General features: G+C 52.3%; 1 protein-coding gene across 2 annotated transcripts in view; it reads left to right on the top strand.

Annotated features, from left to right (window-relative positions):
- The window catches only part of ttc28 (tetratricopeptide repeat domain 28), a 290,826-nt gene that overhangs the window by 241,581 nt on the left and 33,463 nt on the right, over window positions 1-15,782 (top strand). For both annotated transcript variants that reach the window (XM_035391601.1, XM_035391602.1), the window contains 5 exons: window positions 410-1,751; window positions 5,491-6,014; window positions 10,571-10,680; window positions 14,844-14,973; window positions 15,705-15,782. The exon at window positions 15,705-15,782 is cut by the window's right edge and continues 141 nt beyond it. In XM_035391601.1, the coding sequence (XP_035247492.1) occupies window positions 410-1,751; window positions 5,491-6,014; window positions 10,571-10,680; window positions 14,844-14,973; window positions 15,705-15,782 (2,184 nt within the window). The remainder of the gene's footprint in view (window positions 1-409; window positions 1,752-5,490; window positions 6,015-10,570; window positions 10,681-14,843; window positions 14,974-15,704) is intronic.

Below are 15,782 nucleotides of genomic sequence, written 5' to 3'. Positions count from 1 at the left end.
GATCTCGTTTTTGAGGCTTTTGGAAAGTGGCTGCCGGCTCAGTCTGGTTTCTTCCTCTCCTTTTGTTCTGCCCTTCTGAGACCTCACCGTTCCTGGGTTTGTTTGTGATTCGTTTAGAAGCCGCCATTAAGGAAAGCATTTTTATTGGGGGGGGGGGCTCGACTCTCATTTCTGCAACAATGAAGCTCTTCCAAAGCACATTAGAGATTGTGCGGAGAGGGTTCGTATTATGCAGGTGTTGGGCAAATGGGTAGGGACTTCTGTAATAGCTTACTTTGTTATCTTTCTCTTTAATGCATCGCAGAGTTTGGGAAATGTGTGGTTAGATATTATTGCGTTCCTCTGTGTGGGTAGGAATATTGTTTTAAAAAGCAGCTGATTTCACGGCACTCTTCGTCTTCTTCTGTAGGCATCATCCACCAGATGAAGGGGGATTATGAGACTGCACTGAAACTCCACAAAACTCATCTCTCCATCGCCCAGGAGCTGAGCGACTACGCCGCCCAGGGGCGGGCCTACGGGAACATGGGCAACGCCTACAACGCGCTGGGCATGTTCGACCAGGCCGTGCGCTACCACCGCCAGGAGCTCCAGATCTCCATGGAGGTCAACGACCGGGCCTCGCAGGCCTCCACCCACGGCAACCTGGCGGTGGCCTACCAGGCGCTGGGCGCCCACGACCGCGCCCTCCAGCACTACCAGAACCACCTGAACATCGCCCGCGAGCTGCGGGATGTCCAGAGCGAGGCCCGGGCCCTGGGGAACCTGGGAAACTTCCACTGCTCCCGGGGCGAGTTCCCTCAGGCCGTGCCCTACTACGAGCAGTACCTGCGTCTGTCCCCGGACCTCCAGGACATGGAGAGCGAGGGCAAGGTGTGCCATAACCTGGGCTACGCCCACTACTGCCTGGGAAGCTACCAGGAGGCCGTCAAGTACTACGAGCAGGACCTGGCGCTGGCTAAAGACCTGCACGACAAGCTGAGCCAGGCCAAGGCCTACTGCAACCTGGGCCTGGCCTTCAAGGCACTGGGCAACTTCAGCAAGGCTGAGGAGTGCCAGAAGTACCTCCTCTCCCTGGCCCAGTCGCTCAACAACCAGCAGGCCCGCTTCCGGGCCCTGGGCAACCTGGGCGACATCTTCGTCTGCAAGAAGGACGTGGGCGGGGCCATCAAGTTCTACGAGCAGCAGCTGGCCCTGGCGCACCAGGTCAAGGAGCGCAAGATGGAGGCGTGCGCCTACGCCGCCCTAGGCACCGCCTACCGGATGGTGCAGAAGTACGACAAGGCCCTGGGCTACCACACCCAGGAGCTGGAGGTCTACCAGGAGCTGGGCGACATCCAGGGGGAGTGCCAGGCCCACGGGCACCTGGCGGCGGTCTACATGTCCCTGGGGAAGTACACCATGGCCTTCAAGTGCTACGAGGAGCAACTCGAGCTGGGCCAGCGGCTCAAGGACCCCAGCGTGGAGGCGCAGGTCTACGGCAACATGGGCATCACCAAGATGAACATGAGCGTGATGGAGGAGGCCATCGGCTACCTGGAGCAGCAGCTGGCCACGCTGCAGCAGCTGAGCGGGAACGAGGCCGTGCTGGACCGGGGGCGGGCCTACGGTAACCTGGGCGACTGCTACGAGGCGCTGGGCGACTACGAGGAGGCCATCAAGTACTACGACCAGTACCTGTCTGTGGCCCAGAGCCTGAACCGAATGCAGGACCAGGAGAAGGCCTACCGGGGCCTGGGCAACGGACACAGGTCAGTACTGTTCCTGGGAGTCATGTGACCTTCTGAAGCCCTCCCTCACTGAAATATACTGCCATATATTGGAAATATGTGAAAATTTTAATGAATACAATAGGGTATATTTCACAGCAGCATATTTAGTAACAAAATACTGCAGAATTGGAAAGCAAGCATAATTTGTTTTTGTGAAGTGTTGCGACGTATTGATTATGTATTTTATTATGTATTTTAAGAATATTTTCAGTGCATCCCATTTCTATAAAGGGTTCAAGTCGTACTGTGGGCTCATTCACATTCCCTACACTGTAAATCCATGTTGTAACTCACTGTGGAAAGTCAGCCTCAGAAAATCAGAGTACAATGAGCAACATCTGACAGCTCAAGATCATAGATTCTTTGGCCTACTTTTCCTGGGGGTGGGGTTTTCTGGAGAACTCTCTGGTGCCAGGACTGCATTACTGATTTACAGGTACGGGTGGGGGGGTCACACCCTCAGCATACTCATACCCCCCCCAGCCAGGCACTGGTGGCAGCTTGCATAGCTTCCTGAACTGATTTCTTCAGGCAATTTAACGTTAATTAATGTCATTTAAATAGATATTAATGTTTCATGCAAAAACGAATCATGAACTCTGACCTCAAGCTTTTGCTTTAAAATGTAATTACTTAATGGTGCTGATTATGAGATCTGATTGACCCAAATTACCGCCTGACCGAGGTTTTCACCGATTTATGGCAGTTTCAGTACCCTTGTCCCGGGCTCTCTGTTTAAGTAGGGCAGTCGAATTTCCGTTAAAATACCCCTCTGGATGCTGTTTCTTGACGGTTATCTGCTGAAAGGCCTGTTGCGCAATCAATGCCTTGTTTGTCGGTGGTAAAAAAAAAAAAAGTAGAACACCGTGCATCTCTTCTGCCCCTCTCTGTTCTTTCGGCCTTCTGCTCAGCAGAAGAAAACTTGAGTTTGAGGCTCTGATGGAGTGCCACAGATGACTGAAGTGTGAAGTGTATCCGACTCCCCGAGCCCGGCCAATCGAAACGAACGTTCACGCGCCGCAGACAGTCCTGGATTGAAATCCCCCGTACCGGAGTTTGTTCGGAATCGGCTTTTGTAGTTTGAGCGTTTCCTACGCCTGCGGCATTGTGGGATACGATTTTCACTGCGCCAGCTTTGGGACCAGGCGATGCGAGAGACAGATTGGGAAAGGTAGCTGTTTTTGTGTACCCCCCGCCGTGCGTACCCGCTCAGTGCCAACCGGCTTCCAACCTCATCATTAGTTTGTTAGCTCGTTAGCTCGTTAGCAGTGTTGACGGTCCTATCCCCCGTCCCCGTCTCCCCGCGCGGGAGTTTCCTGGCGCTGATGTGGGCACAGGGAGATGGCAAACGCGGCATGGCGCTCGGGCTGTCAGCCGCGGTGAGCCCCCACCACTCCCTCCCCAACCGTAAATGACTTTTCGGGGACACACTACCCCTCCCCTGCTGCCCCCTTCCCCCCACAGTCACAATAGGGTTCCCCGTGCAGCAGGAGAGGTAGAAACAAACACGGCCTCGTCGCGGGAGGGAACTAAAAACCCTCTCTTGTTTGATTTCGCGCTGAAACGAGACCCGGGTATGTATCCCGGGCGAAGTCGTGCCAGCGGAATTCCTGCCGACGATGCCGAGGCATTCCGATGCCGCGCGCCCCTTCTCCCGCGTTAATTACCGGGAACAGTACAGATGCCGTGTGTCAATTCAGTAACGGCGGTCCTGTGATTCCGATGCGGGATGCGGACAGAGGCGGGAATCCTGGGTTCTGGATGTGGCTCGTCGCTCTGCGGCGGATTAGCGTAGCGCCTCCTTTTTCCCGCCTGTAGCTTCCCCCCACTGTGCCGGCGAGCCGAGCCGCGGCGCTTCGGCATCGAAAAGGCCATCTGCGCGCACGTTCCCGTGATTCCCGCGAGCAGGAATGCTAACACTGCGCGCACGTTCCCGTGATTCCCGCGAGCAGGAATGCTAATACTGCGCGCACGTTCCCGTGATTCCCGCGAGCAGGAATGCTAATACTGCGCGCACGTTCCCGTGATTCCCGCGAGCAGGAATGCTAATACTGCGCGCACGTTCTCGTGATTCCCGCGAGCAGGAATGCTAACACTGCGCGCACGTTTCCGTGATTCCCGCGAGCAGGAATGCTAATACTGCGCGCACGTTCCCATGATTCCCGCGAGCAGGGAAGCTAATACTGCGCGCACGTTCCCGTGATTCCCGCGAGCAGGAATGCTAATACTGCGCGCAGATTTCCGCTCCTCTGTGTGTGTGTGTGTTTTAATATGTTCCTTTCATAGGCTCTGACTCACTGGGTTGAAGAAGGATGAAATTACCAACAAAAAAAAATTGTGTTTTGACAGAAAAAAGAAAGGGAGTAAATTTGCTTCCGCTTCAGAATGAATCTAAACTAAGCAGAAGAAATGCTCTAACGTTTGAGAGAGTATTATTATTATTATAGGGTTCTGACATTTTTGTAAAAAAATGAGTACGATTTTCCATGTCATTTTCTTATGCAGTACTATATTAAATGCTCATATTTGCTTGCATAGAATTGCTTGCAATTCAAAACAGAGATATAATATAGGACTTCAAAATACAAAAGCTTGTCCTCTCAGAGCTAGGCTATATAGAGATAGAACCCTATAAATTTAAGCACTTTTATTAGAATCCAATATAGAACTTCTAATATAGAAGTATTAGAACAATGTAAAGAACGTAATCATTTGAAGTCTCATATTAGAGCACTGTATAATGACACTGTAACACTAAGCTTTCCCATTAAAGCCCTGTAATATGAAGTGGTATTAGAATCCTATATAGAACCCTGTAAGTCAAGGCTCTTGTATTAAAACTTGGCAGATGCTCTGATCCAGAACGAAGTACAGAAGTGGAGAGCATCAGTATATTTCTCAGGAGTACGAACCCCATATAAAGCCCTGTGGCTCTAAAATCTCCTGTTACATCCTCCTATTCATAGAGCCCTACAATACTATCCTCTCATATTGGAGCCCTGTGGTGAAGCCCGTAATCTGCATCGTAAGCGGTACAGTGTTAAAGGGGCGGCTGTGTGACAGGGTTAATTTGGGTTAATGTGTGAAGGGGGTGGAGTGGTGTCTCAGCCCCCCCATCCCTGTGCTGGTCCTGGCAGGGCGATGGGGAGCCTGCAGCAGTCTCTGGTGTGTTTCGGTCTACCCAAACACCCCTACCCCCAACCCCCTCCCTGTGCTGGTCTGGTGTGTTTCGGTCTTACCCCCCCCCTCCCTGTGCTGGTCCTGGTGTGTTTCAGTCTTACCCCCCCTCCCCGTGCTGGTCCTGGCAGGGCGATTGGTTAGGGTGGGTTAATGTGTAAGGGGGGTGGCATGGTGTCTTACCCCCTCCCTGTGCTGGTCCTGGCAGGGCGATTGGTTAGGGTGTGTTAATGTGTGAGGGGGGTGGAGTGGTGTCTCACCCCCCCCTCCCTGTGCTGGTCCCGGCAGGGCGATGGGGAGCCTGCAGCAGTCCCTGGTGGGTTTCGGTCTTACCCCCCCCCCCCCCCCCCCCCCCAACCCTCTCCCTGTGCTGGTCCTGGTGTGTTTCGGTCTTTCCCCCCCTCCCTGTGCTGGTCCTGGTGTGTTTCAGTCTTACCCCCCCCTCCCCGTGCTGGTCCTGGCAGCCCGATGGGTTTGGGTGGGTTAATGTGTAAGGGGGGTGGCATGGTGTCTTACCCCCTCCCTGTGCTGGTCCTGGCAGGGCGATGGGGAGCCTGCAGCAGTCCCTGGTGTGCTTCGAGAAGCGGCTGGTGGTGGCGCACGAGCTGGGGGAGAGCGCCACCAAGGCGCAGGCGTACGGCGAGCTGGGCAGCCTGCACAGCCAGCTGGGCAACTACGAGCAGGCCATCTCCTGCCTGGAGCGGCAGATGGGCATCGCCCGGGAGACCGGGGACCGCCCGCTGGAGGGCCACGCCAGCTGCGGGCTGGGCGCCGTGTACCAGCTGATGGGCGAGCACGAGACGGCGCTGCGCTGCCACCAGCTGGACCTGGAGATCGCCGAGGAGACGGGCAGCGCCGGCTGCCAGGGCCGCGCCTACGGCAACCTGGGCCTCACCTACGAGTCGCTGGGCAACTTCGAGCGGGCCGTGGTGTACCAGGAGCAGCACCTGAGCATCGCCGCGGAGACCAACGACCTGGCCGCCAAGACGCTGGCCTACAGCAGCCTGGGCCGCACCCATCACGCGCTGCAGAACTACTCGCAGGCCGTCATGTACCTGCAGGAAGGTGAGGGGGGCGGGGTCGTGTGCAGACGGGCGGGGCGGGAGTTTTATGATTGGCTGTTTTATATATATGTGTGTGTGTGTTTGAGAATCTGTGTGTGAGTTTGTATGTGTGTGTGGTTGATAAGAACACTCAAGTTACCTAATGTGTGTGCTTGTGTGAGTGTTTAGTTGCTTGTCACGCTTGTCTTTGTAAGATTTATTAAGGCATGTCTCTTTATGTATCTTCCTGCTAGCTGGTGTGTGTGAGTGTGTGTGTGTCACACCTGCTTGAGGGCACATTACTTTGCACCTGCGGATGTTGGGGTAACGCTGGTGTTGATTGGGACCACTCAATCCTGTGTGTGAGCATCAGGTAGCTATTGAAAGTGAGAGTCTACTGTGAATGCACTGCGTTCACTTCGAGAGTCTGCAGCTGACCCTGTGGGCTAATGGACTCCCAGAATGCCTTGCTTTTTTTTTTACAGAGAAACCAAAATGGCCTCTTCACTCAGTAACAAGTTGAAAACACAGCGACTGCGGCGGAGGGTGAAATCCCGGCCTGTGTCGCGCGGCGGTTTACTGAGGGAAAGCATCCAGTTGAATGGGGGCCCCGGGAGGCCGCCATCGCTGCTGTGGTGCTTTTTTAAGGGCCCGTGTCGAAAGGATAATTTCCTGAAGCCAAGCTGCCGTTTGAAAAGGAACTGTGACTCGGGACTTTTGTTTGTTTTTTTTATTTTTCTGGTTCACCACTCCGCCTTTCGAAATTCGAAGCTCAGCTAAGGCACTAAGTTGTAAACAATCCATTAAAACCCCACGGTTTGAGTGCTCCGCCCGGGGAAATGTGCGTTCGATGATAATGAACGTTTCTAGTCAACAATGATGGAGTGTTGCGAAATAAGTACCCTCGGTTGACGCTATCATTGACTTAGCGTTGAGCATAATCCATTTGCGGGGGCTGTTTTTAACAATTTCATTAAATTAAAGGGCACTTAGGGATATTCGGTGCCTTAAAAGTTGTTTGCCTTGCAATAACGATTGGACAAGAATACCTAATTGGAACTTGAAGGAACATTCTGGAAAGAGAAAAGAACAATTCAATTTGGAACTGAAACCACAGGGAAGTGGCTTTAATTGGATGTGCTGAGCACACACACTGATTTCTAAATGCGCAACACACTCAAGCCAACACTTTCCCTCTTGGCTTTGTGTAATCATCAAACTGCCTAGTCACCTTTGACTACTCAGCTCAAAGGGGGGAGTCAGGATGGCTGCATCTGCTCCTGCTCTTAATTATTTAAGTAGGCCAATCATTTATGTGATCAGGGATTTCAGTTTCCCGATAAGGTCATGAGTGACGGCTGAAGACTGTTCCCACGTGACACTTTAACTGTCATCTAATCTATGAGTGAACCAACTTTGGTGCATGAAACAAATCAGCTAATTGAGCCAAGGTAAATAGGTAGAAACAAAAGCCTCCATAGAGACCATTCCTCCAGGACCACAGTTTCCCACTCATGGCCTAGGTGTTGCAAAAACAGAGTGCCCCAGGGAAACCGAGGCCTCTGTTAATGGTTCCCCATGCTCAGCGTACACTGAAATGCCCAAAGGCGTTGATCTCTGGGTATTAGCCGGTTGCGCTGATGCTCACAGGAAATGCATCAGGGACTCTTCTGCGGGGGCAGGCTTGCCCACCTGTTGCCGGCTGACATTGAGTTACAGACTGCCATCGCTCAGAGGTCTGTTAATGCGGTGTAACCGCGAGAGACCTTCCCCCGCCTCGGCCCACATCTCCATGAATCAGGCGACCTCCTCCTTACCCTCGCTCCCTAAATCACCTCCCCTTTCCGTCTCCCGTGTCCTTCCTGAACCATCTCCGGGAGCCTGGCTTTTAGCTCGCGGAGGCCAGCCGTACGCTGAGAGACGGTTCCGACCAATCGCCGCTCTGACTTCTTAAAAGGCCACGCCCCCTTCCACTGACAGCCAATTAGTTCCGAGTGGCTGCCCCAGATGTGTGAAGTCTGAGGCGTTTGTGTTTGTGCTGTTCTCCACGCTTCCTCCCGCCTGTGTTTCTGAGTGGTTGTGTGCACGGGCGTGTCGGGAGGTCCACGCTGGGAGTGGGGCTAATTGGGTCAGGTTCTCCGCTTGAGTGACCCCCCTACGGCACAGGCAGGGGGTCAGACTGGCTGGAGGGGGGAAGAGACGGAGACACCAGAGATTCGAAAAATAATCATGTTTTTACCCTGTGATTTGAAATTAAGTGGCTGATAAGTGAGAGAGGGTGTGTGTGTGAGTTTGTGTGTGTGTGTGTGTGTTTGTGCACAGGACCGTGTGTGTGTGTGTGCGTGCGCGTGCAGGACAGTGTGTGTGTGCGTGTGTGTGTCTGTGTGTGAGTGTGTGTGTGTGTGTGAGTGAGTGCGTGTGTGTGTGTGTGTCTGTGTACAGGGCAGTGTATGTGTATAGAACAGTGTGTGTGCGTGTGTGTGTGTGTACAGGACAGTGTGTGTGTATTTGTGTGTGTGTGTTTGTACAGGACAGTGTGTGTGTGGGTATGTATTTGTGTGAGTGCGTGTGTGTGCAGGATGATGTGTATGAGGGCATGTATATACAGATGCTGCTTTCTCCCCTGGGACTGTGCAGAATGTGTTAAACAGCTGTCAGAGGAGCGTTTGAGTGTTTGCAGGCTCATTTTCAAGCTGGGATCAGCAGTCATGTCATCTGCAGGAGCACTACCGCAGACTACTGCCTGTGGAGAGAGATAGAAGGAGGGAAAGTCTCAGCTCAACATTGTTTAGCAAATGGTGTGGCAAGAATCACACAGAGCTGTATTGCCAATAACACTTTCTATAAGACTAATTGATTTTGAGGGAGACAAAGAAAGAGGAGAGAGGGAAGAGAGAGGGAGAGATTGAGCGGAGAGAAATGGCCAGAGAGAGAGGGTTGTATTAGATAAAAGAGAGAATGAGAGGGAGAGAGCAGGATGGGGTTAAATAGATAGAGATAGATGAGAGAGAGAGAGAGCGAGAGAGAGGGAGAGAGACAGAGAGAGAGAGAGCAAATGAAAAGAGCCCCTCGCTGGCTCAGAGTCCTAATGAGTTCTAAACACCAGTGTCCTCTTGCAGTGCCTCCGAAGCAGGACGGATGAAAAGGGTTGAGAGATGGAGGGCGGGAGAGAGAGAGGCGCCCCCCACAGGCTTCAAAGGGCCGGCGCTGGCCCCGGCGCGCTCTCACCACTGCCGAAAAATCGGCCGCGGGACGAGAAGCCTGTGGGGAAATCACGAGTCTCTCCTTTCCGTTCCCCGCTGTTTCTGAGAAGGCGGAGCTCTCCTCAGCCCTCTTTCTGTGCCAGTGTGCTCCCCTTGGACCGCTGCGGCCATTGTGTCATCAAAAGGGGACTGTATCCGACTCTGTGTGCTCAGAGCGGGGGGGGGGGGGGGGTGGGGGGGACGGGGGGGACGGGGGGCGCATGATGCATCCCACTGCTGACACCAATTTTCTGTACCGTTCCCCGGAGGTTTCATGGGTTTGATACTGTACTGTCTTGGTCGGGAGAGCAACGCACATCACAGTAACAGTATTATATTTAGTTGTGTCCCTTGGCTGATTGGGCTAGGAAGAAAGGGAAAAAAAAACCAGCGACAGTGGTGTGGGACTCCTGGCAGGCCATTTTAGATTTGATTTTGTGTGAACTCGTCATGGGGAATGGAACGCGGCGTTCCCTGATGATTCCAAGCTCGAACCCGCTGCACACGTTTACCCCGCATCTAAGGAAGAAAGCAGGACTTCCACTGAGAAGTGTGTGTGTGTGTGTGTGTGTGTATGTTTGTCTAGCGTTGTGATCTCTTACCAAGAGGCTGTGTCGTGTCTATTGGGGTGTGAGTAAATGAGTGTTTGTGTTTGTCCAGTGACACTGGCCTGATCATTACTATTGATTGTCTATGTACACAGATTAAAATGACTCGACAGACTCCTAATGCTACATTTGTGTCAATGGTTGTGTGTGTGTGTGTGTGTGTGTGTGCGCACGTGTGTGTTCTTGCCCATGCGTGCTTATACATGCATCTTTACATGCATGTGTTTCCATGTGCATGTGTATGTCTGTATAGTTCTTCATGTGTGTTTTTGTGTATGCACGTGTGTCTGTGTGCGTATTTGTGGGCGTGCATTGCTGTGTATGTGAGTTTGTTTACAGTATGTGTACTTGTGTGTATTTGGGTGTGAGTGTGGTATAACAGTTGGGTAACTGGGCTTGTGACTCAAAGGTTGTAGGTTCGATTCCAAGGTGGGGGCTGTCTCCACAAAGGCACATAACAGTAAATATCCCGCTATATAAATTGACCATATATAAACCAAATAAGCTGCAATTTGCTCTGGATACGTGTGCCTGCCAAATGGAAAAAAATGATACTGTACATTTACTGTACATTACTTTCATTTGCTGGGCCCTTTCAACACAGCCTCCTCTCTCTCCCCCCCCCTTTCTCTCTCCCCCCCCCCCCCCCTCCCTCTCTCTCTCCCTCTCTCTCTCTCTCTCTCTCCCTCCCTCTCTCTCTCTCTCTCCCCCTCCCTCGCCGCCCGCAGGTCTGCGCTTGGCCGAACAGCTGGCCCGCCGTGAAGACGAAGCCAAAATCCGCCATCGCCTCGGCCTGTCGCTGTGGGCCAGCAGCAACCTGGAAGAGGCCCAGCACCAGGTACCAACCCCAGCCTGTCTCCATAGCAGCCCCTACACCAGCCTGCACACTGTACCAACCCCAGCCTGTCTCCATAGCAGCCAGCCCCTACACCAACCTGCACACTGTACCAACCCCAGTCTGTCTCCATAGCAGCCCCTACACCAGCCTTCACACTGTACCAACCCCAGCCTGTCTCCATAGCAGCCAGCCACTACACCAGCCTGCACACTGTACCAACCCCAACCTGTCTCCATAGCAGCCCCTACACCAGCCTGCACACTGTACCAACCCCAGCCTGTCTCCATAGCAGCCCCTACACCAGCCTGCACACTGTACCAACCCCAGCCTGTCTCCATAGCAGCCCCTACACCAGCCTGCACACTGTACCAGCCCCAACCTGTCTCCATAGCAGCCCCTACACCAGCCTGCACACTGTACCAACCCCAGCCTGTCTCCATAGCAGCCCCTACACCAGCCTGCACACTGTACCAACCCCAGCCTGTCTCCATAGCAGCCCCTACACCAGCCTGCACACTGTACCAACCCCAGCCTGTCTCCATAGCAGCCCCTACACCAGCCTGCACACTGTACCAACCCCAGTCTGTCTCCATAGCAGCCCCTACACCAGCCTGCACACTGTACAAACCCCAGCCTGTGTCCATAGCAGCCAGCCCCTACACCAGCCTGCACACTGTACCAACCCCAGTCTGTCTCCATAGCAGCCCCTACACCAGCCTGCACACTGTATCAACCCCAGCCTGTCTCCATAGCAGCCCCTACACCAGCCTTCACACTGTACCAACCCCAGCCTGTCTCCATAGCAGCCCCTACACCAGCCTGCACACTGTACCAACCCCAGCCTGTCTCCATAGCAGCCCCTACACCAGCCTGCACACTGTACCAACCCCAGCCTGTCTCCATAGCAGCAGACAGCAACCTCAGGGTCAGTGATGGAGTGTGGACAGAAGCATGTCAGTGAGATTTCAGAGCCAACATCTGTCCACAGTTCTCCCAAAACACTGTTCATACCGACGAGTGAGATTTGTGTCTTTCTGTGTGTGTCTGTGTGTGCGTTTGTATGTGTGTATGTGCCTTTGTGTGTGTGTGTGTGTGTGCGTATGTCTCTATGTGTGTGTGTGTGTATGTGTCTGTGTCTGTGTGTGTGTGTGTGCATGTGCGTGTGTGTATGTTTGTGTGTGTCTGTATGTTTGTGTGTGTGTGTGTGTGTATGTGTCTTTATGTGAATGTGTGTGTGTATATATGTGTATGTGTGTGCGTGTGTGCTGCAGGCCCAGCTGCTATAACCTCCATCTCTCCTCCTCTGTCCCCCGCTGTCCTCCTTCTGTCTCCTGATCCTGACAGACTGACAGAGGGGGGGGGGGGGAGCTACCCTTCCCATAACCCCTCACAGACCAACCCCCATCAACTTAAACTTCATCTCTATGGCAGCACAGTGTATCTCAGGCACCAGCCCAGGCCACTGTTCAGCAGCCACACCTCTACAGTCCTGAAATATAGTGCAGTGCACTAGTGCATATTTGGACTTTTTGGGGAAAATACAATGATAAAAAATATAGGTCTCGTTGTATTTAAAAAAACATCTGAAAGCGTCTGTGGGAGTAGTGAGCGCTACGTAGGAGTGTGTTTTGGTATACAGCAGAGCGGAGTGATGCAATATATGTTCTGATCTGGATGATATATTTTATTCAGCCATATTGCCGTATGTTTCGTCTCCCTTAGGGTCCAAACAGTGGCTCGCCTTTGTTTTTTCAGTCTGTGAAATCCCTTTGGAAAAACATCACACGTCCCCACGCACGGCGGAACGAGACGTCTGCAGTGCGGTTCCGCCCGCGTCGAACGATTCCACATTTATTACAGAGCATATCAATTATTGCCACTTACATCCAATTTTAATGCCTGGCAGTGTAAATCGTATTTTGCAAATGTGTAATTTTAGAGAATGTTTCATCGAAAATATGCATGAAATTAAACGCATTAAATTTGAATGCGTTGGCTGAATACATTACGGAGAGGGCTGGTTATTAATTTGAGGACACGCCGACGTTGCTGTACTGGCGACGGCAGGAGAATGGCTGCTGATGTTTGCACTGTTGGCTTTGCTCTCTAAGACTGATCCCAGGTCAGCATCTTCTACCTCTGACATGTTTTTCACGCGCTTACCCCACCACACCCCCCCTCCCCAAAATGGGCCCTTTTTAATATTTGTCCCATAACTAGTCAGCCAGAGTGCCCCTACCTCTCTGTTCCCCATGTTTTATTGTGGGACAGGTTCCGAGCGTCCCCTCTGGCAGTTTGGGGATTGTTTTTCTGTTTGTAATCTTCGGCGAGCGCCCGCAGGTCGTCCGTGGTGTCTGCCCGCCCAGATTGCTTTCTTCTGTAGGCGGGGGGGGTGGGGGGGGATGGGGGGGTGTGTGAAAGTGGAGGAGGGCGACGTCTGAGACGGGACGGGGGGCCTGATTAGAACGGGACCCGCGCCTCCCCGCTCGCCCATACTCGCTCGCTCCGGACGAAGAGTGCTCTTACTCGCGAGCGCTGATCCGTAGGACTCTAGCAGAACAGCGCCTGTGCACACGCTCGCTCAGTCTCCTCTACGGCCCTGAGAAGCACCGATGCATTCAGAAGCACTGAGACCCAGAGAAGTGCTGACGATCGCAGTCTTCTGTAGAGAAGCACCGTCATCTTCAGCAGCACAAATACACACTGCTTACAACACAAATACAAATACAACACAGAACATATATACCAGGACAGACACAGACATACACAAACGCATGGAAACACATGCATGCATGTACAGATGTATAAGCACGCACGGGCAAGAACACACACGCACACATACACACATACACACACAGCTCTTTACCACAACACACACACACACACACACACACACACATAGACAGCTCTATACCACCACACACACACAAACACACAGCTCTATACCAGAACACACACACACACACACACACACACACACACAGCTCTATACCAGAACACACACACACACACACAGCTCAATACCAGAACACACACACACACACACACACAGCTCTATACCAGAACACACACACACACACACACACACACTGCTCATATACTAGAACACACTCCTACATGGTGCTTTGCATTACATTAGTGTTAAACCCACACATCCTGTTAAACCCTGTATCAGTGGGCTCTAGCTGATGATGTCACCGTGGCTCTGCTCCAAGCGCCTAATAGTCCAATCACAGAAGAGCTCTTTCTCAAGACACCTCATGTCCAGTTTGCCCTGTCATGGGCACGTCTGGCAGAGAGGGGGAAAAAAGCCTAAATCAATAAAACTCCCATGATTCTGCTGTCTGAGCCCAGAGGACTCATTTATAATTTGTCCTAAACTCACACATACATGCACGCATACACGCACACACTCCCATCCGGATCTGGCTCTATATGCACAATGAGATGATCTCTAAGTACAGCCTAAATTCATCCCTCAAACTTTAAGAAAACTTTTCATCAAAAGACAAGAAATCTCTGATCACGGTGTGCAACAGATGAAGGGGGGGGGGGGAGAGCAAACAGTCAATTTGAACTGACTGCCTCGCTTTGCTGCATGTGTGGAATTCTGTCTGCAGTGAGGAAGCTTGCTGCCCCCAGGTGGCCAAACCACAGCAATTCACAACTCTTTCAATCGAGCAGACCTTGGGTGTGTGGGGGGAGGGGGGTGGGGTTGCTTGAATTTGCTTTGCTGCACCAGCAGCTTTATGTGTCTGGCTTCGGCTGAGTGTGTGTGTGTGTGTATCTCTGCATGTGTACGTTTGTGTGTGTGTGTATCTGACTCTTGCTGTGTGTGTGTGTGTGTGTGTGAATGACTGTGTGTGTATATGTGGCTCTGGCTGTGTGTGTGTGTGTGTGTGTGTGTGTGTGTTTGGATCTGGCTGTATGTGTGTGTGTGTGTGTGTGTTTGGATCTGGCTGTGTGTGTGTGTGTGTGTGTGTGTTATCTGGCTGTGTGTGTGTGTGTGTGTGTGTGTGTGTGTGTTTGGATCTGGCTGTATGTGTGTGTGTGTGTTTGTGTGTGTGTGTTTGGATCTGGCTATGTGTGTGTGTGTGTGTGTGTGTGTGTGTGTGTGTGTGTGCTGCATTAGTCTGACGCTGTGCCGGTTCCTCCCCCTGCAGCTCTATCGAGCCTCGGCCCTGTTTGAGACCATCCGGCATGAGGCCCAGCACAGCACAGACTACAAGCTCTCCCTGTTCGACCTGCAGACCTCCTCCTACCAGGCTCTACAGAGGGTCCTCGTCAGCCTGGGTACAGACCTCTCTCTCTCCCCATGTCTTTTACCATTTTCTCTCCTCTCTCTCTCCTCCTGTTCCCTCTCTCCCTCCCTCTCTCTCCTCCTGTACCCCCCCTCTCCCTCTCCTCCTGTCCCCTCTCTCTCTTTTTCTCTCTCCTCCTGTCCCCTCTCTCCCCCCTACCCCTCCTCTTTTTCTCTCCCTGCTGTCTCTCACCATTTTCTCTCCCTCCTCTCTGCTCTCTCTCTCTTTCTCCTATCTCTCCCTCTCCCCATCTCTCTCTTCCTCTTTCTCTGTCCCTCTCAAACAATCAATACAATCAATCCTCAACCATTTAGATACAAGTGGCTAGAAAAAGGCAATATGTTTGTATTGCCAGTGAAGCAATTTTGGTGTTGGCTTTGCAGGGAATAGAATATGAGAGGTGCTGGACATAATAAAATCTCAGAATAAAAATGTCTATATCTGGGTTATTTCCCTTTTTCCCCTTCATATTGTTCTCTGGTAAATTAAAACAAATGCGGTTTGGAATGATTTGGCACTAAATGTTACAAAATTTTAAATGTCAAGTTTCTGTCTCCCATCCTCTCTCTCTCTCTCTCTCCCCATTTCTGCCTCATATTTCGTACCTCTCATTAAACAATTAAACGGTTATGTTGACAAATGACAGCGCTTCCATAAGATTGTTAACCATGCCAGTTAACCACAATGTGAATGCCCCCTCCCCCCCCCCCCCCCCCCATCCAGGTCACCATGACGAGGCGCTGGCCGTGGCAGAGCGGGGTCGAACCCGGGCCTTCGCGGACCTGCTGGTGGAGAGGCAGA

This window comes from Anguilla anguilla, chromosome 14 (genome assembly GCF_013347855.1).
Source record: "Anguilla anguilla isolate fAngAng1 chromosome 14, fAngAng1.pri, whole genome shotgun sequence".
Classification (NCBI taxonomy): domain Eukaryota; kingdom Metazoa; phylum Chordata; class Actinopteri; order Anguilliformes; family Anguillidae; genus Anguilla; species Anguilla anguilla.
This window is presented reverse-complemented; position numbering and strand designations above follow the sequence as displayed.